This window comes from Terrapene carolina, unplaced genomic scaffold (assembly GCF_002925995.2).
Source record: "Terrapene carolina triunguis isolate 2854851 unplaced genomic scaffold, T_m_triunguis-2.0 Scaffold95, whole genome shotgun sequence".
Lineage (NCBI taxonomy): Eukaryota > Metazoa > Chordata > Testudines > Emydidae > Terrapene > Terrapene triunguis.
The window spans coordinates 35,005,336-35,030,504 of record NW_020664446.1 but is presented as its reverse complement, the minus strand read 5'-3'; the positions used below and the strand labels follow the sequence as shown (position 1 = coordinate 35,030,504).

The 25,169-nt window shown below is 39.8% G+C and overlaps 1 protein-coding gene across 2 annotated transcripts in view; it reads left to right on the top strand.

Annotated features, from left to right (window-relative positions):
* The window catches only part of PAPSS2 (3'-phosphoadenosine 5'-phosphosulfate synthase 2), a 70,169-nt gene that overhangs the window by 40,291 nt on the left and 4,709 nt on the right, over nucleotides 1–25,169 (top strand). Inside the window, exons 2-11 of one of the 2 annotated variants that reach the window (XM_024219615.3) lie at nucleotides 5,714–5,828; nucleotides 7,487–7,722; nucleotides 9,161–9,299; nucleotides 12,997–13,115; nucleotides 13,240–13,353; nucleotides 14,527–14,638; nucleotides 18,290–18,319; nucleotides 19,382–19,587; nucleotides 23,697–23,832; nucleotides 24,426–24,694. In XM_024219615.3, coding sequence (XP_024075383.1) covers nucleotides 5,714–5,828; nucleotides 7,487–7,722; nucleotides 9,161–9,299; nucleotides 12,997–13,115; nucleotides 13,240–13,353; nucleotides 14,527–14,638; nucleotides 18,290–18,319; nucleotides 19,382–19,587; nucleotides 23,697–23,832; nucleotides 24,426–24,694 — 1,476 coding nt within the window. The remainder of the gene's footprint in view (nucleotides 1–5,713; nucleotides 5,829–7,486; nucleotides 7,723–9,160; nucleotides 9,300–12,996; nucleotides 13,116–13,239; nucleotides 13,354–14,526; nucleotides 14,639–18,289; nucleotides 18,320–19,381; nucleotides 19,588–23,696; nucleotides 23,833–24,425; nucleotides 24,695–25,169) is intronic. The other variant, XM_024219616.3, reaches the window with a different exon arrangement.

Below are 25,169 nucleotides of genomic sequence, written 5' to 3'. Positions count from 1 at the left end.
CCGACGGGTAGTGTAGACATACCCTCTGTGAAGTATAGTCACCAACAAGGTTTGTCTTGAGCAGGATAGTTCCACCAGATTAACATGTTGAAAAACTATTTTATAAAATTGTGTGTAACAGACAAGCTGCTACTAAAGAGAGTGGTACAAAATTCTGAAGAACATATTCTATTTTGCAAAGATATTCAGCATATTTATCCCTCACTTAACTTTCCCATGAAAACCATCTGTTGTGTGTCCTTCAGTCTGCAAACAATCCCTCACAATATTGGTACTCTTGTTTTGGTGTAGGAGTGTTTGAAGTCTAGGTGTGTGTAACAAGTTGGCAGACTAGGGCTACGTCTGTGTGTGATTCCCTGCTCACGCACATGCTTGTGATAGCTCTCATCTGAGAATGCTAAAAATAGTGTAGTAGCAGTAGCATGAGCAGTGGCACCAGAGGCTAGCTGCCACAGAGTTTTTGGGGGGGGTTGTACTTGAGGTGACTAACCTGTGCCACTGCCTGGGATGACATGGCTACACTACTATTTTTAGCATGCTAGCACAAGTCTGTCTATGTGAGCTGGGAATCGCACCCAGCTCCAAGTGTAGATGTAGCCTATAAGAGACTGTATAGGAGTGCAGGGTTTTTCTGTTGAATCACCCTAGGCTCTGTTGCTAAGTACAGTTAGCTGCAGCGAGAATGTGCAGGTTGTGGGAATATTTCTTTTTGAGTAAGAGAAAACTAGGGTTCTAGAACGGAGGAGGAAGCCATACTAACAGCCTGGCTTGAGGAGGAAGTATCAGCAGAGGTTTATGTTCTGGGGTTTTATTGTTTGCTTGTTTTTCGGGTTACCAGTAAAGCTAAACCCTGGAAAGGGGGTGACTTTGGACACTGACTGAGGATCTCTGTGCTCTGTAGGGATAGTCATTAGCAGTTTGAGTCTGTATTTTTAAATTATGCTAAATCGTGGTACATCATAAATACTGCTTTTTATCTTTGGTAATAGTTGTTAATTCTGACAGACTTCTCTCTTGGATACCTTGATGCCATGTGCATTTAGCACTTGCTCAAATGATGAAGCCTGAAACTAAGGGATGACCAAAGTTGCACTGCTATGATACATTCTCAGTACTGCCAAATGTTTGTTATATATATATTTGTTTGGTTTTATATATATATATATATATATATATATATATATATATATATATATATTCACAAGTAAGGCCCCAAAAAATCATGATTGGATTAAAAACCAGAATTAAAAAAAATACATTGTGAGTTCTTATATTTGCCTTCTGGTTGTTGAGCCTTAATTACACTCAGGTCACATTTTCAAGCTTTTCTCCTCAACTATGAGGGCTAAGAATGTGGTTTAGAAAAATGAAAACCTGAGATTCTCATGCATTCACATGACTCCAGCAGCTGGAGCTCTAAAGAAAAAACTAACTTTTATGAGACTTGTACTAAAATCATGAGAGTTGGTGAAACTGCTTACTATAGTATTGCCAATCCCAGGTGTTTAAAAATCATGTCAGGACGAAAAATCATGAGGTTGGCTTAGAAATCACAAGATCTTTAAAAATAAAGATTATAATTTTTTTTTTTTACTTCTGGTTTCTGGGCTTTTTGGATACACTCAGATCAGTCACATCTTCATGCTTTCCTCCTCAACTCTGAGGGCTAGAAATTAACTTTCTTTTTAAATGAAAGCTGTGGTTCTCACATAATTGCATGATAATAGGAGTTTGGGCTTTAAGAAAAACACGTCATATTATGAGACTCATGATAAAATTGCAAGAGTTGGCAACACTATGTCTGTGTTTCAAATGCTGCCTCACCTGCCCAGCTAACAAGCTCAGAATAGACTCATCCATAACTGATTGATTTTCTTCACTGGCGCCTCTGTACCCAAAGCTATGCTGAACTGTTACCTGTGTTCCAGGAGATGATGGTAGGTGAGGGCCTTATTTTGGAGCAACTAATGTGTGTCAATGTAGTGGGAACCAGTGCATTTAATTGGCCAGAAATTGGTTCTTGTCAGATGGTGGTGCTTGCTTGTTTGTCCCTACCATGGGGACATAGTAGCAGCAAAGAACTGCTTTAAAAAATGGCAAATGTACTTAGCCTGGGTAGTAGCAACAAAGAGAAAAAACTGAAAAAGAACCGATCCTAACTAATGAAATGATTGCTGAGTCAGTCCCTGAGAACCACCCTGCCAGCAGCAGCAGCAGTTAAAATAGGAAGTGGGAGTTGAGGCAGTAGGAGCTGTGGATTCCCAGAAGGGATAGAATGTATCACCTGCTGTGGTTGAGACAGGAGCCCTCAAAACTTTTTAGCTTTGGGATTTCCCATCAAGACGTGAAATGGTGACATGGACGCAAGAATGGGAATTTATTACTTCTTGTAAATCTGGAGAATTTTTTTTATAATTGGGCCTGATTTTCAGCTCTGCTTACCTTGGGCCACCCTATGTGAGGGGCATTTTTAGATTCACAATTGCATATACACTCAAAAGTGCATTATTGTCACTTGGATACTTAAGTACCTAATAGTACATGAAAATCAGGTACCTGGAGATCTAGGTTTCCATAAGTAACTGGAAGTGCAAACTTGCGGCCATGGTTTTTAGACACAGAAATGAGCCCAGTTTTTGAAAATTTAGATCAATACTTTTAAAATTAGCATGAAACTTGGAATCCAGTAAATAAGTGTTTCTCTGTGTGGGTGATCTCTCTGGAAAGACTGACCTCTTCAGTGGAAGGCAATAGCAAGAACAGGGTAGCATGAATAATTTTTCAATTAAAATTCTACAGAAGCCAAAACCTCTGTAGTTTAATAAATATTGATTTTTTTTCAATAGATGCTTATTTGTTTGCTGAGTGCTAAGAATGTTAATGACCCAACAAGCAGGAACAATATACAGGCTGCCTTGCCAATATGTTTAAAATACTTTTCCCATTTTATTCTCTCTCCCATTCCTTGTTCTTTTGTCTTCTCTTACAACTTTTCTGGGGCAAGTGAAATATTATTAGTTCCCTTCTCTAACATCAGGAGAAGAGTAAATATTTTTATAGCATGGGGTGGAATGTCATGGCAAAGTTTAAGAACCCGTGATAGTTCATATACCATATGTGTATATCTCGTAAACCCAGCTATCGTGCAGAATTTGTTTGGGCAGAAAATATTTGTACTTTTTTCCCTATCAGACTCTTGAAGCCATTTCTTCAGCTGGATCAGTAGGAAACCAACCCTTTTAAGAAGGCAAAGCTCAGTGGTATCCAGACAGTTGTCTCAAATCTATTAGTTTACTGTGAGCCAATTAATAGAACAGCAACAAAGCAAGTTTATACGGGGGATAAACAAAGGCCTAGTTTCTATAATGGCTGCAACGTAGCCTCTGATTTTTGGTTGAAAGATAGTATATGGACAGGAAGTACTGCACTGTTAAATTAGGAGAGAGGTTCTGGAATCCAGAGCCCTATTTAGTGGGAGAGACCTGTATTACACACACAAAAACTATGTCAAAAGACTATTATTAAGGTTGCAAAGTCAAGCACTCAAATGTTAGAAAATGCCAGAACGAAGGATGCCGGTACAACTTTAATTTCCCCTCTCCTCCACTGATACCTATGCATTGTGATACAGTCTATGAGTACTGATCAGATACTATTTTTTCTCCTCAGGCCTCTCATCCTAGTCCCAGTGTGTTTGCTCAACAAGTCCTAGTCTCCCCACTCTGGATTCCCCATCCAAATCTCTGTTTCCCTCCCTTAGTCCCAGTTCCCATTTCATTACCATTCCCCCTCCCCCTGCCACTTTGTCCCCAGTCTTGTTACCTTCTAGTTCTAGTTCCAGTATCCCTCTCCCTTCCTCCTGGCTCCTCTCCAATCTGACTCTGACCCCCTGGTGGGCTCCAGTCTCTCACTCACACACACACACACTCTCTTCCCCCCCCCCCCCCTCTACACTTGCTTGCATTCCCAGTTTCCATCCCCAGGCTCTTTGTCCAATCTTCACCCCTCCTCCCCAGCTTCTTGTCCTAGTCTCTTTATCCAGCTGGTCCAGGTTCTTCCCCCATACCTGTTCCTTATCAGAGCTGGCTACCCTCCCTCTAACCTTCTTCCCCTCCACTCCACTGGTTCCTATGCATGGAAAATGTGAGCCTAAATGATTAGTTTGGCAAAGTTATAAATAACTGAAAACAGGTTCTTAAAATAGGAAATGTCAAGCAACTTTAATAATAGGCAGTGGTACCAGCCGATAATCACTGCCAGCAAAAGACAGGTAGGGGTGTGTGTGTGTGTGTGTGATGTGAAGTGAAATGCTTCTGCAATTTAACCACAACTTGAATGTATGAATATTTCCAAACCACAATTTAAGTATAAATGTGATTTACGCAAAAATGAACATTGCTGTTCAAAGTAAAATCGACCCCATCCTACCCTCTGAGCACAGAAGATCCTAAATGCAACGCAGCCACTGATATTCCATGGTAAAGTGGGTGCAGTATGGAGAGGCTGAGCAGGAGAACTCTGACTCTTGACAGTGGGGAAAAAGGGGGTTAAAGCATGGCCAGTGCTTTCAGAATTATGCAGAGACACTGGCCAAAGCAGCGGCTCCTCTAGGGCCAGAACGAGGAGGATTCTATCCTTTGACCGTAGCACAATAAAGTATTATTTTAATTGTTTACATAATGTAAACCATTGAAGCAGTCAATTTACTGGATATAAGTGTTAGCAATTTAAGCTGTCAGTTTAAGTTTCAAGTAAATTGAGAGCTTTAAATGTTCACGAGGGATTCTTAAACTTCATTGCACCGCTACCCCATTCTGACAACAAAAAAATTGCTCTGCTGCTCTTGGGGGGCGGGGGGTGGGGGGACGGAAGCGGGAAGGTCAGGGTCAAAGCCAGAGACCCTCTGCTCTTGGCAGGGGACCCAAAGCCGAATCCCAAGGGCTTCAGCCCCAGGTGGGGGGCCTGTAACCTGAGCCCACACACACTCGGGACTGAAGCCCTTGGGCTTTGGTCCCAGGCAGTGGGGCTCGGGCTTCGGCCCTGGGCCCCAGCAAGGCTAATGGCAGTCCTTGGTGACCCCATTAAAATGGGGTCATGACCCACAGTTTGAGAACTGCTGGTTTACACTATGTAAACAACTATAATTGTGCTTTACACATGCACAGAATTTGAGAAATAAGACAGTTTGCATCCACATTTCCTTTTTTATGCAGTACATGTGCCTGAGGGCAAGTCGCTACCTCAGAGCACCCTATCTACAACAATCCATATGCAGATTAAATTTCATATCAGCTTGAACAGGAAATTCCTGCTGTATTCATAGTCAGTGGCAACATATAAAAATGCACTAGTATGACAGGCTCGAAATGAGGGGATCAAAGATAAAAAGCAACTTAAAGAAAAATTGAATTAGGGATCTTAGAAAAACAATTGAATTGAATTAAGTCCATCTGAAACCAAAGACAGACATCTTATTTGGTTATTTGTCCCCCTTTTTGAACAGTTGCCTGAGTTCCATGTCAAGCTAGCCACTATTTATTCAGAAACAGGTAGCACTGCAAACATACTTCCTTTGTGCTTTACTGTAAATAACCTCCTTTTTCATTTTGAATGTTCTGAATTTGAATTTTCTCCTCTTGCCAGGTCCCTTTGGATTTTTCTGTTCTGCAGTATGAAACAATAAACTTTTGTTTTTGTTTTTGTTTGGGTGTAGAATATCCAAAGAGCCACTAATGTTGTATATCAAGCTCATCATGTCAGCAGGAGCAAAAGAGGCCAAGTTGTGGGTACAAGAGGTGGATTTCGAGGCTGCACAGTGTGGCTAACAGGTATTTTAAGCCTTATTGAGACTGCAAATGGATGTGTGAAATGTGTTGCTCACTGGTGCTGGATGAGTATAATTTGAAATTCATTTATGTATGTCAATAATCCAAGTAGAGTTTAGTGCAAGGTGTAAAGAGGTCTATTTTAACTTGACCTGCATAAACTGATACTAATGGGACCTAGGAAACTCTTCTGACCTGGATACACAGATGAAATAAAAACAGTTTCCTGGGATTTAAAATATCCTGCTATATGATATAACAGTGTGGGCTTTGTATGTATAGAGAATAAATAATGCTTACAACGTGAGTCACATTGTATTTGTTTCATGAAACTTTGGGGAAGGGATTACTTTTCCCCCTTTCTTCCAGTTTTTCTCTCTCCAGGGGGAAACTTCCCTCCCAGGTTAGGGTAAGTCACAACTGTACTCTGTATGCTGTTCCAGTTATGTTTACACAATTCTCTTACTACTTTTAATCGTTTATCATGTTTGTTTGCTTGGTAACTCTCGGTATATTTTGTTTGGCAGCTGGAATATGGGAAAACACACATTCCATAATGTTCGGAGAACCACTTTATCTTATGTTCATATCAGCTTGTGTACTGACCATTCTATTAAAAAGGGTTTAGTTTTAAAAAAAGTTACTGAATACCAATCATTTAGGTGAAAAAGACTAAATCAGTTTAAGGTTATTCCTGAAGCTGAAAGTCATCCAGTGCTGTTTATTCCCTTTCATATATAATTTATATGTACTGTATGTGAAGCGTTTTAATTTCATTTGGTGATGTTTCTTCTTTGAAATATACAGAGATCTTACCATAACTTTCTATTATTTTAATTTTTAATGGGTTAGGCAATAATGGAACTACATTTGAAGGTTTCTAGATAACTTTCCTAGATTATCAGTTAGTGACTGACTCTGTTGTCCTACGTAAATTGAAGTGCTCCTGTCCCTAGCTAACCCTCCTGTCCTGACTCCGTTCCCGGAGCAGTCTCCAGTGCATGGATCTGAACCCTCCTGAAAAGAAAAGGGGGTTGGATGCCTCCACAGAACTGTCTTTCCTCCAACATAGACCTCATGGACTGCTCTTTGTGCAGTCTCAGGTCCGTGCAGGGGGATTGGGACAAGAGGTACGACCAGTAATGGGGATATGATCTCGGCACTTTGATTTTTCAGAAGACAGCAGGCTCCCAGGCCCTGTATCCCACCAACTATCACAGCCCAGCGAGGGTACAGGGGTCTCCACATGATGGCCTGGCCTCCTACATATCCCTGGGGATTTGCCAGGTTTGAGTGCATCTGTTTCACAGGAGAAAAGAGGGGCCCAAACCCTGTGTTCTCCCCTGAGAGAGAGATGTGAGTGAGTCTCCATGAGGATTTCCTCATGGAATTAGTCTGCTTGCAAAAAATCCCATTCTTCAGCTGCAGTACAAGAGATTATCAGGGCCTAGGTATGCAACTGCTCTGCTATGGCTATTGTTGTCTGTCTCATGCCTCTAATCTACCTCAAATATGTAATCTGTTTTCTCTAGTCTAGATTTTCATCTAGGAGCTAATGTTTAATTACTTGTAACCAGTAATTAATTAGATTACTGTTTAGTTTTCTGTTTTTTTAATACTCCAGATGAACGTCGGTATGCCTTACTTGTCCTCTCTAACAGGTCTTTCTGGTGCCGGTAAAACAACTATTGGCTTTGCTCTGGAAGAATATCTGCTGTCTCGTGGCATGCCTTGCTACTCTCTGGATGGGGATAACATTCGGCATGGTCTGAACAAAAACCTAGGTTTCTCAACTGATGACCGAGAAGAAAACATCCGCCGTGTTGCCGAGGTTGCCAAACTGTTTGCCGATGCTGGTCTTGTTTGCATAACTAGTTTCATTTCCCCTTTTGCAAAGGTAAACCGATATTTACTCGACAAAATGGGGTCTCTGCAGAGAGTCCATTGGCTCTCTCACCACTAGAATTCATTACTAGAATTTTTAGGAAAAGAGGCGCTTTTAAAGAGTGTAATTTATATCTTGTATTTCAGACACAACGGTTATGTAGTGTACTCACCACCACCTATATTTCAGGGTCTGATGCCACTGGGATGTTTCTCTCTGGTGTTCCCTGCAGGCCATCTGTCTTTGCACACCACATAGCCCTCCAGCTGAGAAGCAGCTAGTTGAACCCTTTCTGGGGGAACAGATGTCATAGTGTAATCTAAAGTCCCCAAGAATCAACCTCTCTTCTGGGTCTGGAGCTCACCCCCTTTCCCTGGGGTTCCACTGCCTCACCTCAGCTCTGGTATCAAACACGCTTGATCCCACCAAAGTCTTACTGAGGCCTCCAGTCCACAGTAGTCTCTGGCACTTCAGCTCTTTGCAGGAACTTGCCTTCCTATCTGCTCCCTCTAGTTTCCTCCTTCAGATTAAACTCTTCTCCCTTTTATGGGGCCTGAGTGTCCATTATGGGGCCTGAGTGTCCATTAAGTTATCACCTGATGCCTCCCAATCCTGCCCCCTGTGGCTGAGAAGCAGCTAACTAGGTACATATATTGTATTTGTTCCATAATTAATTATTAACCCCTTTCCAGCCTGTGAAAGGGGTTAATAATTCCCATCCCATCACAGGTTCACTTTATTTTTTCCCCTATTCTTTTTTCTTTTTTTTTTTTAAATCACAAGTATATAAAATAAGTTCCCTTGGTCTCTATTGCTTGGATGCAAACTGGCATGACACATTGATGTTAAAAAATATGTAGAAAACTAGGTTTCAGTTAATAAGTGTAAAAAGTTAAAAGTAAAAATTTCACTCAAAAGATTCATAATCACTAGTTCCCTGAAAAATAGAAAACTGGAGGAAGGTGTACAGGGCTTTATAGTGGTATAATTACGCTGATATACGTTGTTCTAAGAAGTTTTGATATGCTGTTATACTTGTGATTTAGTTTGCTTCATAATAATGACAGTAATCTGCTAATGTCAGGTCAATACAGTTGGTTATCAATAATTTTTGTTTTAAAACAAGGATTAGTTAATAAATAGTCATTCAAAGTATAAGATTCTGCCATCCTGCTAAGTGAAGATAGATGTTCTAAACTGCTATTAAAAAGCTGAATCTAGATCAAACTAGTAATTTTTATTAAACATTATGTGAAAAGGAACTTCTTTCTCTTAGTAAGAATATATTTAATATATATAACATTTTACAATGGATGAATATGGCCTGTACCCTTCTGTTAGAAAAATCCTACTCTAGGCAGGTGTTGGTGACCAGATAAAATATTTAGCAACACCCCACTGAGAATTCAATTGTGGAATTGCTAATGATTTCTCCCCTTGCTTCTTACAGGATCGTCAAAATGCAAGGGAAATTCATGAAATGGCTGGTCTTCCTTTCTTTGAAATCTTTGTAGATGCTCCTCTAAATATTTGTGAAAGCAGAGATGTGAAAGGCCTTTACAAAAAAGCAAGGGCTGGAGAAATCAAAGGTGTGGTAAACAGTTTATGTTTAATGATATCTCAGTATCTTTTTATCTGCCTCCCTTTTCTCTTCTCATCAACAGTGAACAGTGCTGAGAGCCAGCGTTGCTACCTCTTTAAATAAAAGGAAAAAACCCCAGCCATCTGTTGGAAGGTGGTGGAAACAAGGGGCATAGAAACAGACTAATTTCTGCACTCTTAAGTGGTGCAAACCCCTTGTGTATGTTTACATTATTAATGCTAGCAGTATTCACTTACACAGAAACTTATTCTTATAAGTAACAATTTCAAAACTGTCAAAGTGACTTAGGGGCTAGAATCACAAAGGAAACTTAGACTCAGCATTGCAATGCCTAAGGTTTAGCCACCCTGCTGCCTAGGAGCACCCAGAGTCCTGAGTTAATCACCTAGGCTCCCTGTACAATGCATGGGGAGGGTTAGGTGCCTAAAAATGGGATCCACAAAAGCCGGCACAATGAGCTGCCTAAGTTAGCTAGGAGGAAATGCCAGGGAGAGGGGTGAGGCCTAAGCTCTACACTTCAAAGGGACTTAGGCCTGGTCTACACTTAAAATGTACATCAACATAGTTGTGTCACTCAGCAGTGAGAAAAATTCACACCCCTGAGCACCACAGCTATGCTGACCTGATCCCCAATGTAGATACAGCTAGGTCAATTGAAGAATGCTTCCGTTAACCTAGCTACCACCACTCTGAGTGGTAGGTTGTCTACAGCAATGGAAAAATATCCTTCTGTTGTTGTGGAAAGCATCTACACTATGGTGCTACAGCAGCACAGCTACAGCACCATAACTATGCCATTGTAACACTAGTAGTGTAGACATGGCCACAGACACCTAAGTCCAGGCTGCAGGGAACACCTCCTAACAGTTTTGGATTCACAGCTGTGGAAATGGTGTTGGTGCTACCTGTTCTGCTTTACTATACCAAATAGCCCAATGGTTAAGGCACTCATCTAGGATGTGGGAAACCTGGGTTCAAATCCCCCCTCTGCTTGATGTGGAGCAGGGATTTGAACCAAGCCTCTGTCTCCCCTGTTGAAGCTATTCTGCTTTGTTTAAACAGTTATTGGATCAGGGACTTGAAGATGGGTCTCCCACATCCCAGCTGAGTGCATTAACCACTGGGCTATTGAGTCATTCTCATTCATTCCTTGACCCAATGACTAATTATTTATACATAGCGGAACAGCTTCAATAGGAAAGACTGAGGGAAACCCAAATCAGAATATCTTATAGCCCAGTGGTTAGAGTACTCACTTGGGAGGTGGGAGACTTGAGTTCATATCGCTGCTCTACATCAGGCACAGGGAGGATATGAATCTGGGTCTTCCACATCCTGAATGAGTGCTCTAACAACTGGGCTATTGAATATAACAGGACAATAGTACCACCATCACATTGTGTGAGAACTGATCAGGTGACATAGATGGGGAAACACCTAATCTGAGGATCTCTTTGAGGTTTAGATATGAGCTAGCCACCTGAGTGTCCGTATGTAGGTGGCTGTGTGCGTGCCCAATGGCAGATAGTTAGGCCCCATGGGGACTTCACTAGTGGAAAGGTAGGTGCTCAAAGGGTTGGCAGCAGCAGAGCAGGGGTTAGGGGGATCTAAATTTGGACTTGGGCACTTAAAGTGGCAGTTAGGCACAAATCTCTTTGTGGATCTAGCCTTTAGTAACCTAAGTCCCATTTGCAGAAGTTACCCAGGCACTTATGCACATATGTCTCTTTAAACTGAATGGGACTTAGTCTTCTAAGTGCCCAAGTCACTTTTGAAAATGGGACCTAGGTTCCTGAGTCACTTAGGTGCTTTTGTAAATTTTAAAATTGGAAAATTTAAATCCATTCAAGCGTGCCTGCTAGATTTGATAATGGCACTTTGGAAGAAAAATATGGACACATCCTTTAACTATTGAAATCTATTGAGCTAGAAGAGGTGCTTTTTTATTTTTAATGAAGAAACTGGTAAATATTTCACTGAAATGTGTGTTCCGGAGAGTTCCTTTCACCTTAATTCATCTAGTCAATGTTAAAATTCTTTACTTACCAATGTACTTATTCCTATGTTGTTTTAATGCTGGGTGAAGTCACACAAGATACATTATAGCTAGTGTGATTATCAGAATATTGCAGATTCCCAAACTAATCTGGAACAGTTTTAAAGTCTCAAAGTTCTAACTTTATTTTTTAGCTCAATCCCTCTGTGCAGGGTAAGGGAGACGCTCCAGAGCATAGATCTTGCACTAGAGGTGCTGGGGGTGCTGCCGCACCTCCTGACTTGAAGTGATTTCCATTATATACAGCGTTTACAGTTTAGTTCTATGGCTTTCAGCACCCCCACAATACAAATTGTTCCAGAATGGAGTAGAAAGGGAGGAAAGACAATAAACCTCTCCCCAAAAGGAGAGATTCTCTTAAAGTGTGAGTTTTCCATAGCAGGTCAAGAAATCACATAATATATAATATCACACCCTACGTAACATCTGTGCTTAGAATGAGGTTACGTTTTTTTGTGGCAGACTATTGTTGAATTGCCCAACAATAACACACTGAGGAACGGAAACATAGGAGTGAGAAAGGTGAACAGGATGGGCAGGAATGGTGTCCCTAGCCTCTGTTTGCTAGAAGCTGGGATTGGGTGACAGGGGATGGATCACTTGATGATAACATGTCTGTTCATTCCCTTTGGGGCACCTGGCATTGGCCACTGTCAGAGGACAGGATACTGGGCTTGATGGACCTTTGGTCTGACCCAGTATGGCCGTTCTTATGTTCTTATGAACAGGGGGTGAAATGTAGAACATTCACATTGGGAAAGAGACCAGTACTGAAAACAGGTGGATTTTCTACCTTGTGCTGAAGAGAATATGCACATAGTCCAAACTTAACCTCTTCCTGGGGTTTGATTTTAATGCTATCTCAAATAACAACCGAATGTAAACCTCAGCCTTAGCTTTCTCCCTAAACGTCCAAAGAAAGATACCCCAACATCTCTTCTTTCTTGATTTGAACTAATAAGATCCACCTGCTAGTATGACTCAGTTACACTTATACTGCCCCATCATTCAGGTATATGACATGAAGATTATTCAACACAGGAGTTGTGCATCTCTATGCAGCTTGCTAGTCTTCCACCCAGTTACAACTATGTATCACAAGACAGCTGAATCTTCTCTGCAACAACACTGCTTTAAGGCCTGAAAAGTAAAGCTAATGTTGTCGAGCTTCTGTATAAAAGTTGGCATAATAATTTTCCCTTTTTTGAAATAGCAGTTTTCCCTTCCTCCACTAAACAATTGCTCGTGGACCCTTGTTATTTGGAGACTACCTTCTTCCTTGTTAGGCTTCTTTACCCCTCACTTTCTGATAGCAAACACATCCCTTTTTTCTCTCTCTGGCATTAAGGGCTGTATATCTGGTATTTGCAGTGTTGCCAGCAACACATCTCCATAGGTGGGCAAATAAAGATTGTTCCTGTAGCATAGAGCATCATATTGCTATAACCTTATTGTCAAGTCCATTATTGATAGACCAAACAGGAAGTCTCAATGCCATTTCTGAGCATGGGTTGTCTGAATGAAAGAATGTTTTCTTGCCATTTGTGCAGTAGCTAACTATTTTATTGATCCCTAGGCTGCTCACTATTACATGCATTAAATTTGACTTGGGTTTAATTGTGTGTAGGATTCACTGGGATTGATTCAGAGTATGAGAAACCAGAATCTCCTGAACTAGTGTTGAAGACGAACATTGCTACAGTGAGTGAATGTATCCAGCAGGTTGTGGAGCTGCTACAAGCACAAGTAGGTAGTTTTGTACCAAAAAACACCTGCAGTTTGTAAAGTATATTTTCAAATGTTGGCCTTTTGGTATATTTTGTTTAAAAATTAGTGTGGTAACTAAGATCTTTATTTCTTTTCTTTTTAGAATATTGTTCCCAAAACTGTGATTAAGGATGTTCTTGAACTGTTTGTACCTGAAAATAAGATTGACCAGACCCGAGCTGATGCTAACATGCTGCCTACTCTAGAGATTACCAAGGTGGGAGAATAAAGAAAATGGCATTGTGTAGTACCTTGATAAGCCCTTTTATCAAAGTACTAAACAAGTTACAATACAGACATCTCCAAAGTGTGTGGAATCCTGTTGCTTTCTGATTACTGCAAGCCCTAATACTACACAAATGTGAATGATTCAAGGGTTACTACGAGTTAAAAACAAATTAAAAAGCAACACAACAGCAACATGTAAATTATACAGTGCTATCTACACAACATTTTTCCATTATGTTTTCTTTTTGACATTAATGAATCCTGTACCACTAAAGTTGCATCATTAGTGTTTAGATCCCTTGCTCCTGACTGTAGGACTCCTTGTCAGATGAAATTGAGGACTTCGAAATCCAGATTTAGTCTGTTTATTCCGATTAGCGTTATAGAAATGATTCTTATGGTAACTGTACTCCAGTCTTAATTTTATCTTCTAAAGATTGTAAAATGTCCCGGTATTATATGTAGAAATATAATTTTATATTGTCACATAATTTCAGTAAAACACAGTTAATTAGATTTACAAAATAAGACTTTCAAAGAACAGCATATATTTCATCCTCTAAAATCACAATTAGTATTATTTATAGCCAATACTCTTATAGTCTTTCAAATAAAATTGAAAAATTGGTTGTCTGTAATAGCCCTCTCTATTAAGACTTATTTTTATACTGAAATATAACAGATTATCTTAAAGAATTTACCCAGTGGACAAATATTTGTGAATAATCTTTATCAGACCGTACAACTTGCTGTGTTTGTGCTATGGCCTATGTGCAACATAAAACTTCAGTAAACACTGTGGCCAAAATTTTCATCTGGGCTCAGCCTGGTGTCTTATATTGGATGCATTTTGTCTCTGCAAAATGGCACCCATTCCTTTTGTGACTTCAAGTGGAGTACAGGTGCAAATGTTAGCAACATCACTGAAGCAAATTAAGGTGCAGGGATGTAAGGGAGGTGAAGATTTCTGCTTAACAATCTTAAAATCAAAACAAAAAACACTTTGGGAATCCTTCTGAATGAAAGATGTGTTTATAAATGTACTATATTAAAGAAAGTCATAGCACTTATGCACAAGATTGTTCTTAGAACTGAAGGCTAAAGAAAACTATCTTTGAAGCATTAACTGGTAATACAAGTAATATCTGATTCTTTTTTTCAGTTGGATCTACAGTGGGTCCAAGTTCTGAGTGAAGGCTGGGCCACACCACTGAAAGGATTTATGCGTGAGACAGAATATTTGCAAGTTATCCATTTTGGCACCCTCAGGGATGGTATGATTTCCTGCTTCGACATTTTTTGTTTTAAAACTTCCAAACAGCCTTAAAAATTGTTTGAAAAGTTCAAATGAAATATGATAGTTGTCAATTATATACCAAAGATTAATCTACACTTAATGTTTGTTTAATTTCTCTCTCGATGAATGTGGCACCTGAGCAAATAGCTTTATAAAGAACCTTGAGAATGGCAAGTGGATGCATTTAACTATGTGGAAGAATTTGAAAACGGACATAGTCTATTTTATTATGGAGGGGCCCCCAATGCCACATACACTGATTCCATTAACTGGCAGTTCAAATATTTGAATATTGAATGTAAACTTTTCCTGTATTGAATTAAATACAAATGCAATATCAAGGCCACTGCCTAAGGAGATTGCCAGATTGAGTTTGTAGTCCCTGTAAGAAAGAAGACCTGTACATTAGAAACAGAAGCCTGTATATGTTTTCAGATGATATTTTTATGTCTTCTTTCTTAAGGCTTAAAAGCATAACCATGGACCTGAAATTTCATCTCTCATTAGCAATATACTGAAAGGCTAACCTTCCTTGGTTTTGGAGAAGGTAATCAAAGGGATGGTGGTGAATGAACTAGAGTTACATCTTGGCCTGGGAACAGTAGATGGTCCTGTTCCTGATTTTTAGATATGGGTTTAGTAGAGTCACTTCCTAACCATGCACACAGTTAAGATGTCCATGTTGATTTTGTTAGATCTTTTAGCAGCTGTTGACATAATTGACCATAAGGTTTTGTTGACTTGCTTTTGGAAGCTTGAGAGAATGGCTGGAAATAGTGATTTTGATCTTTCCTCTCTGAGGCCCCAAACCCTCATGTAGAGTAATAACTCACTTTCACTGACTGAGACTACTCACAGAGTAAGGTACTGCTCAAATTAAATAAGGAATGAAAAATCAGACCCTGACATGCTAAAAAGGGGCTAATTAATATTGACTCTTCCACTGTAAAAGCTTCCCTCTGTGGAGTTCTGCATTGTCACCGCTCCTGTTCCACGTGTATGTACCACCAACGTTTTGACTTGCAGCATCGCTAATATGCAGGTGACACTCAAAACCATGTCTCCTGTTCATCAAATCCACAACTGTGCTCTTTTTTATGATCCCAGTGCCTGATAAGCTAATTTGGTCTCATCAATATTTATGTTCAACCTCATGAGACAAAAGTGATGACGCTGGGAACAGGGCAAGTGTAGCTTTGTCAGTACAGTTTGCAGTCTAAAGATCACGTTGCCATAATCCCTGCTTTTGGATTTCCAGGTGGCTCTGGTGGCCCCAAGTGCCTCTGATGCAGACCTCACCACAATAATCCACACCTCTGTAACTTCCAGGTTAAACTACTGTTTTGTTGCTACTCTTGAATATCACCATGAAGCACCATTTGGATCAGATTGCAGTGGCTCATCACTTGTGTGGGATGCTCCATGATGAGTTCACAGCACCAGTGCTCTGTTGCTTGTACTGAATGCCTTGTTTTGTTTTTCATACTGTTGGTTACTATGCGTGGAGCCCTAACTGACCTGGGACTTACATATCGCAGAACTTGTTTTTTTCATTATGTGTGTTAACTTCTCCAAAACAAGCAGCAAAAGTATTTTCAGTTGCAGTCCCATGCCACTGGCATCTGCTGTCCCTGGTGGTCTGAGTTTGGTGGTCACTGTGTATCTGTTGGGCTGACTTTTGACTAACATTTCGAGAGCAGGAAGTGAGGTTCTCTGATTTTCTTTTATTGCAAAGCCCTTATTTCTTTATTATTGGTTGTATTTAGTGATGTAAAATGGTTGGGCGCAGAGGCATTGGACACCATTATATGTTCCTAAATAAACATTTGGGACTAGACTTTCAAAAAAAGGTGGGCAAGTCATCCTGCCTGATTAGCATAGACATTGAACCCTCAGCCTTGGACTGACCAAAAAGTAGTTATGTCTTGAAAGGATGCAATCAGAATAAAGTGAGCAGTAGAAGCATTGGCACTTACCTGTCCAAGTTCTTGTTACCAGTTTTTACTACTAATACATTTTGAATTCCATAACCTCTCAGTAATAAATCACACTTATATTTTGGGAACTTGGCTATGTACAAAAACCCCTGCCTTAAATATGTTTCACTGTATCTGCAGGGTATACTGAAGTGCCTTGTAAAGTATTTAACCTCTTCTGTGAAACAAGAAGTCACGTGTGTGGTAGTGTAGAAGTCCAGACTCACCCCTGCGGCACCTCCTGCTGGTCATCTAGGGAATTAGCTCACCGCCTCTGGAGCGCCCTCTGCAGGCCAGTGATCCGATTCATTCTCTCCTTCTCGGCCCCCGTGTCCCTCCCAGGACCCCGGTGCCCTTTGCTCTGGGTGCTGCCCCCTGGCAGTACCCACACACATGCTAGGTCTCCCCTCCCAGGGGAACCCCTGTCCACTAACCCCACCTCGCCTCAGGATAAAGCCACTGCCAGTCACCAACTGGTCCCCACTCTCTGGGCCACACTGCAGTATAGGCCACTCATCACTGGCAAGGTTGGGTTTGGACCTGCTGCCTCCGCCTAGGCCCAGGCTGTCCTCTGTAACCCCCAGTACCCCTTGGCCTATTACCAGGCCGCAGCCTGGGGCTATCCAGGCTGGAGCTCCCCAGCCCTGCTCCACTACAGGTACCCTGTCTAGCTCCCTGCAGCCAGGCCCTTCTCTCTCTGAAGGCAAAGAGAGACTCTTGAGTTCCTGGCTCCCAGCCTTCTTATATAGGGCCAGCTGTGGCCTGATTGGGGCGTCCCAGCTGTGGCTACTTCCCCAATCAGCCCAGTAGCTTTTCCCTTTGCCCCAGCCCTCTGCCAGGGCTGTTTTAAACCCCTCAGGCAGGAGTGGGGTAGCCACCCCGCTACAGGTAGCATAAGAGATACATTCCAAACATGTATAAATATGTAATTTCATTTTATTTACCTTCAAGTGGCTCATAAGGTATATTAATATGATATATTAATTAAATTAGTGCCACACAGATTTATGGAGTGGTGCTGTTCTCCCCTTTAGAGATGAGAAGTAGTGTGCTCCAAAATTATTAGGACAGAGTCAGAAAATAACATGACTAATAGGGCTGGTTGAAAACTTTCTGTCAAAAGTTCTTCAACAGAAAATTGGGTTTTCAACTAAATGAATTTTTTTTTTTTTGACAAGTGTCTGCTTTCTGTGGAAAACAGAGTTTTTGCTGAAAAAACAAGTTTTCAGCTGAAAATGTTGTTTATTTTTATACAGAACTAACCCCCTCCACTTTTCAATCAGTTCTACTAATGAATGCTTTTGAATGCATGCAGCTGGCACCCAGAACTTGGATTGTCTTACCTGTTATGTATATATTTTCTGAAGATTTCATTATGGAGAAACTATACACATTCAACATTTTGGGGGTGAAATACATGTTATGAAAACAGGTAGCAAATTAAATAGCACTGAACCATACAGAGTAACATTTATGTTGACAGCAAAAGAGGAAAAAATATAGTCTTGACAGTGCAAGGAAATATCCAAACTAAAAATTATGCAATAGCTGTTTGAAGTTTCAGATTGATTTGGTTCCTGAATCTATTATTGTAAAAGTTATTTTTGGGGAAATTAAAAACATAGGTGTTAATTATGTTTTTATTTCCCTAGGAAAGGGTAGAGTTGGTATAGCTCTAGTTGGTATGTATTTAATTGTTTTCCATATACTATGGAAATAATTACAATTAGAGATTTTAACATAAATTATATAAAATGCCATAGAAAAATAAAATCTAAATTAGAACTGGAACTGGCACCAAGTTGTTTATGATCCAACCAGTTATACATAATACCAGACCTCCCATACGCCATTAACTGAGTTCATGACAATACTAATCATATAACTTTGCAAGTTGTATTTGCATATATCATAAGTGATTGTTGTTCTGTGTATTGTAATTAAGCTGGAATACCATAACCCAAAATGATTTATTTAAGAAATTATTCCATGTTTTGTTGCCACATTGGCTTTACTAATTGATAACTTTGAGTATTGGTTGGTATTATTTAAATAAATAGACCTGATATGAGGTTGCACTATTAAATTTTTAAACATACTTCTGAATAATTTGTGAAAGCGTGTTTCAGTCAGGAAGATTTAAACAAAGGGAAATTTACCTGGTTGGATCACACATGACTACATTTTAAATACCTGATTGTGCATGAAGCTAATTTAAAAAAGCTACACATAAATGAATGATAAACATTTTATTAAAAAAATGAAATAAAGAATGGCAAAATCTACATAGTATTAAAATCATCACATGAAAAATCTCCAGGGTGCTAAATCAGCAGAATCTCTGAGATCTTTTCAATATTCTATGTGGCATGAGTATTACCTATATGTCAAACCGGAACAAAATAATTTGTCTTAGATGACCAAGTAATCACTGTCACAGTTACAACTGCTAAATTGTTTAATGATTCTTTCTTATGGATTTTAATGCTTATAAGGAAACAATAGGTATATTACCAAGCAAAAACATGGAGAAAAAACCTAACCCCAGAGTAAAATCAGTATGGTCATGTGGTTAATTGAATGAGGTCATTAGACCAATTGATCCAGCGTCTATGATCATTCAGTCAGTCCTGGGTTAGGACTTCCTCTTTCAGAACATTTTCATAAGAGCCATTTGTGTGTGTGTGTGTGTGATGCTCTAGCCTTTTTAAGTATATTAAAATATGGTGGTGTTCTCATCACAGATGGCGTTATTAATCTGAGCATTCCCATTGTGCTCCCTGTTGCTACGGAAGATAAGGAACGGCTGGATGGCTGCACTGCATTTGCACTTGAGTATAATGGCCAAAGGGTAGCAATCCTCAGAAACCCAGAGTTCTATGAACATAGGAAGGAGGAGCGCTGTGCGCGTGTGTGGGGGACAACCTGTGTGAAGCACCCACATGTCAAAGTAAGTGTGTTAGTAATTTCCCTGTTTGCAATAATAAGTCTTCAGGAATTAAAAACTAAGGCAACCTGTAAAGTAGAGAGCATGCAATAGTACATTTCCTATTAGGAATATACATGGTGTTTTCTGTACTCTCTCAAAGTAAAATACAAGGAACCATTCACTGGAAAAGATCACATTAGGATTGCAAAGGAGAATTGATTTCTTGACATGTAAACAGTCATTGAACATCATGTTTATTGGTTAACGAGAGAGCAGTTTATTCCATCAAGCTCATGGAACTCAAAATCAAATGCGTGGGGTGGGAGTGGGTATATAACACCACAAAAGAGCTGGAAAGTTTTCTACAAATGCTCATTACATACATAAGTACAGATTTTATTTTTTATTTTTTTAGCTTAAACATGTTCACATTTATCTAATACTTTCACTCCTTAAATTTCCATGAATCAGTGGTTTGGTTTTCACTCTGATGCTATTCAACATTCTAACACTGCAAATCATTGGCTGAGAGCTGGAATTGAGGCATGAAACAAAACATAATTAAAATGAATTTTGAATGGTGCTTTTTTCTTCTTCCTACTAATCATAGTAGAATGTTGGGATTTTTTAATTTTCTGCATCTTATCTTTACCCACCTACTCTGAACAAAAATACAAATAATAATTTTCATTAGTATGTAGTACCATATTAGTTTTCAGTGTGTCTTTGCTTAAAATCAGTAGTCAACTTTGACTGTCTACTTTCAAAAACAGCAGCCATTATGTTAATTCTGCTTATGCATAATGAAAACAATAAGGTGTTTGATGATCTGCAACTGCTGTGTTTTATATTTGTGGGAATTAGTGTAATAATGCCAGTGACTGTGGGGACCACTGTGAAATCATCAAGAAGAAAAGAACCCCTGGAATACTGGGCATTTAATGCAGAAAAGAGAAACAAAACATGCAGTGTGAAGGCCAACATTCAGAACCTCGGTTGATGTAAATCAGTATATATGTATTGACTCCGGTGGAGCTATGTCAGTTTATACCAGTTGAGTGGCATTTGTTAAAACAACAAGATACCAGATAAATACATGCTAGATGAAAGACTGCAATATAGCACAATTCCTAGGCGTTTTAAGGCTGGTTCAGTGGCATGTACAGGAGTTAACAGATACTGTTATTTACCTTTTGGGTTAACTTCAGAGTTCCAGAATGCTGTAGGTCACATTTTGAGCTCTAAAGTCTACCAGGAACTCCATAGTAGTCCCACTGGCAGGAGTTATGTGAAAGGACCCACTGAATGGAAACATTTTGGGTCACCCTTGCAACAGCCCTGCCTCAGCTAGTGCTGTGTGGTACTTGAACTTTGCCGGAGCACTGCAATTCACCACCCAGAAGAAGGAAGACTGTTTCTGCTTTTTATTGCTGTTTCTTTCCTCTCCTGGCAGGCTTTCTACCGTCAGGTTGCATGGAGCCTGAGGTGCATTTAACCTTATCTGTTGCATTTATGTAGTGTTTACACCCTGACTCTTCCAAAAGAAAATGTATCCAGTAATTAAAAAACAAAAACAAGGAAGATTAAATATATAAACAGAATCATGCCTAAATAAAATGTTTTTGAAAGTATCATCCGGGATTTGGGTGAAAGTGATGAGGAAATGATAGATTTCAGGATTCTAAGGAAAGGAAGGAGTAAGAAAGGCAGAATAAAGTCAATGGACTTCAAAAAGCAGACTTGAACTGAACTGGTTGGTATGTTTCCATGTGAAGAAAATCTAAGGGAAAAAGGAATTCAGAATTGCTGATAGTATTGCTCAAAGAGACAATATTAAAGGCACAGCAGCTAACTATCCCAATGCAAAGGAAAGATAGGAAGAATAGTAAGAGGCTAATACGGCTCCATCAGAAGCTGTTTAATGATCAGAAAATCAAAAAGCAATCCTACAAAATAGCACAAGCATGTAGGGACAAAATCAGAAAGGCTAAGGCACAAAATGAGTTACACCAAGCAAATGACATAAAAGACGATAAGAAGAGGATCTATAAATACAATATGAGCAAGAAAAAAATGAAGGGAAGTGTAGGTCCACTACTTAGCAGGGAAGGAGAGCTGATAACAAATGACATCAGGAAGGCTGAATTGTTTAATGCCTGTTTTGCTTCAGTCATCATTAAAAATGTTAATTGTGACCAGATGTATTCAAATCAAGCAGGGCATGATGAAATTCTCCTAGGGTACTTAAAGAACTAGCTGAATCAATACTGGAACTATTAAATATGATCTTTGCACACTCATGGAGGATGGTGCAGGACTCCGACAACTGGAGAAGGATAAACATTGTACCTATAGTTAAAAAGGGGAACAAAGAGGTCCCGGGAATTATAAACCAGGCAGCCTAACTTCAATATCTGGAAAGACACTGAAACAAATTACGAATCAATTTGTAAGCACCTGGAGGATAATACGGTTGTAAGGAAGAGCCAGCATGGATTTGTCAAGAACAAATCATGCCAAACCAACCTAATTTCCGTCTTTGACAGGGTTACTGGTCTATGGATATGTAGACGTGATATATTTTGATTTTAGTAAGGCTTTTGACACAGTCCCACATAACATTCTCATGAGCAAACTAGGGAAAAGTGGTCTAGTTGAAATTATTATAAGGTTAGCACATAACTGGTTAAAAGACCATAAGTAAAAAGCAGTCATCAATGATTTGCTGTAAACTGGGGGGACCTATCCAGTGGCGTTCCTCAGGGGCCTGTCTTGGGTCTGGTACTATTCTATATTTCCATTAATGGCTTAGATAATGAAGTGAAGAGTATGTTATGAAATCCACAGATTACACCAAACTGGGAGGGGTTGCAAGCACTTTGACAAATTGGAAAATTGGTCTGAAATCAACAAGATGAAATTTAGGGCTTGTCTGTACTTAAAACACTGCAGCAACACACCTGTACCACTGCATCTGCACCACTGTAGAGCTTCAGTGAAGATGCTGCCTACTCTGACAGGAGGGGTTCTCCCGTCGGTATAGGTAATCTACTTCCCCAAGAGGTGGTAGCTACTATGATGGGAGAATTCTCCCGTCGACCTAGCACTGTCTAAACTGGGGGTTAGGCTGGTTTAACTGCATTGCTCAGGAGTGTGGATTTTTTCACACCTCTGAGCAATGTAGTTATACCGACCTAATTTCCTAGTGTAGACCAGGCCTCGGGAAAGACAAGTGAAAAGTACTTCATTTAGGAAGGAAAAATCAAATGCACAACTACAAAATAGTAAATAACGGGCTAGGCAGCAGTACTGCTGAAAAAGATCTGGGAGTTGAAGAGAATTACAAATTGAATATGAGCCAACAATGTGATGCAATTGTAAAAAAGGCTAATATTCTGACATCTGATAACAAGAGTGTTGTATGTAAGGCACAGGCAGTAATTGTCCTGCTCTACTCAGCTCTGGTGAGGCCTCACCTGCACTACTGTGTCCAGTCTGGGCACCACACTTTAAGAAAGAGGTGGACAAATTGGAGAGAGTCCAGAGGAGAGCAACAAAAATGATAAAAGGTTTAGAAAACCGACCTCTGAAGAAAGGTTTAAAAAACTGGGCATGTTTAGTCTTGAGAAAAGAAGACTTGGTTTAGGGGCAGAGAAGAGGGGGGACCTGATGACAGTCTTTAAATATGTTTAGAGTTGTTATAATGAGGACATATGCAATTGTTTTCCATCTCCACTGAAGGTAGGACAAGATATAATGGACTTACTCTGCAGCAAGGGAGATTTAGGTTAGATATTAGGAAAAACTTTCTAACTATATGGATAGTTAAGCACTGAACTAAACTTCAAAGGGAGGTGGTGGAATCCCCATCATTCTGGAGGTTTTTAAGAACCAGTTAGACAATCACTTGTCAATATACTTAGTCCTACCTCAGCCTAGATGACCTGGCAAGGTCCCCTCTAGCCCTGCATTTCAAGGAGAGAAACAGGTTAGATGCAGCCACTCAGTAAGTCAGTGATAGTTGTACTGTGGAGGCATTTAATGAAAGATAAAATTAACACAAATGTTTTAGTATTTAGCAGATATTCCATGATTAATATATGTATATGTGTATATATATGATTTTGTAGATGGTGATGGAAAGTGGGAATTGGCTGGCTGGTGGTGATCTTCTTGTGTTAGAGAAAATAAAATGGAATGATGGACTGGACCAATTCCGCTTGACACCACTGGAGCTCAAACAGAAGTTTAAAGAAATGAATGCTGGTGAGCATATGACTTTGTGGTATTACAAGTGTTTTAGAAGGCAGAGGGTGCTTTTATTGTAGATTTTCCAAACTCCCTAAGCATTTCATTGAACTTTGAAAACAAACAAATACATATTTTCAGAAGTGAAGTTTAGAGGATGTGATGTAGACTGGAAATACACTTTCTAATGAGAAGGTGAAAAATACATTGGCCACAGTGGGATGATATAACCAAGATCAACCTCAGAGAAAATGTGCACAATGAAAAAATTTCACAGAGCACTTAAGAGGAATAGTACATATGTAATTTAAGTATTGTAGGAACCATTCCATGGGAAGATAAGGTTGCTTATTTTGTTTTCTTGTTCTGTGTTTGTGCAGCACCTAGCACAATGGGATCCTGGTCCATAACTAGGGCTCCCAGGCGCTATGGTAATACAGATCATTCATACAAATAATAATACCAGGGAACGTAAACAGTAGAGGTTGTCATAATTTGATGCTCATGACTTACATAGTCTATAAATGTACTTCCTGTTAGGTGTTCAGGTTAGTGCAGTTGTTAATCATCTTATCAGGCTTATGACACTGTTCTGAATCTTTCTTTCTTAGATGCCATATTTGCATTTCAACTGCGCAACCCGGTCCACAATGGTCATGCTCTGCTCATGCAGGACACCAAAAGCCATCTGCTGGAAAGAGGTTACAAACATCCAGTGCTTCTGCTGCACCCTCTAGGAGGCTGGACCAAAGAGGATGATGTGCCACTAGAGTGGCGAATGAAGCAGCATGCAGCCGTGCTTGAGGAACATGTCCTAGACCCAAAGTCAACTATTGTTGCAATCTTCCCCTCTCCCATGTTGTATGCTGGTCCAACAGAGGTATGTATTTCTTAAATAACAACCAACACCTTGAAGTATTCACAGAATTTTAAATCCATAAATATGGCTTTATTCAGAGAAGTGACATAGTAAGTGACATCTGAGGTTCCCTATTCATTCTTCATCGGAAGCTTCCATATCAACTCTGCTAACAGTACAAGTTCGATAAGATTTGCTAATTGACAGAATTAAAAGATCAGACCAATATCTGAAAAAGTCCAGCTATAAATTGTGCTTCATAAATAATCAGATTAGATTTTGCCATACTGGGTCTGCAACCTGGTAATCTTCGTTCTGGACATAACCTAAACACACACGACTGAAAAACAGGGAGTACATAAGAGGCATTTTTATTGAGCTACGTTTCAGGCAATCATTTTTATTTAAAAAGCAACAGAGAGTCCTGTGGCACCTTTAAGACTAACAGATGTATTGGAGCATAAGCTTTCGTGGGTGAATGCCCACTTCGTCGGAC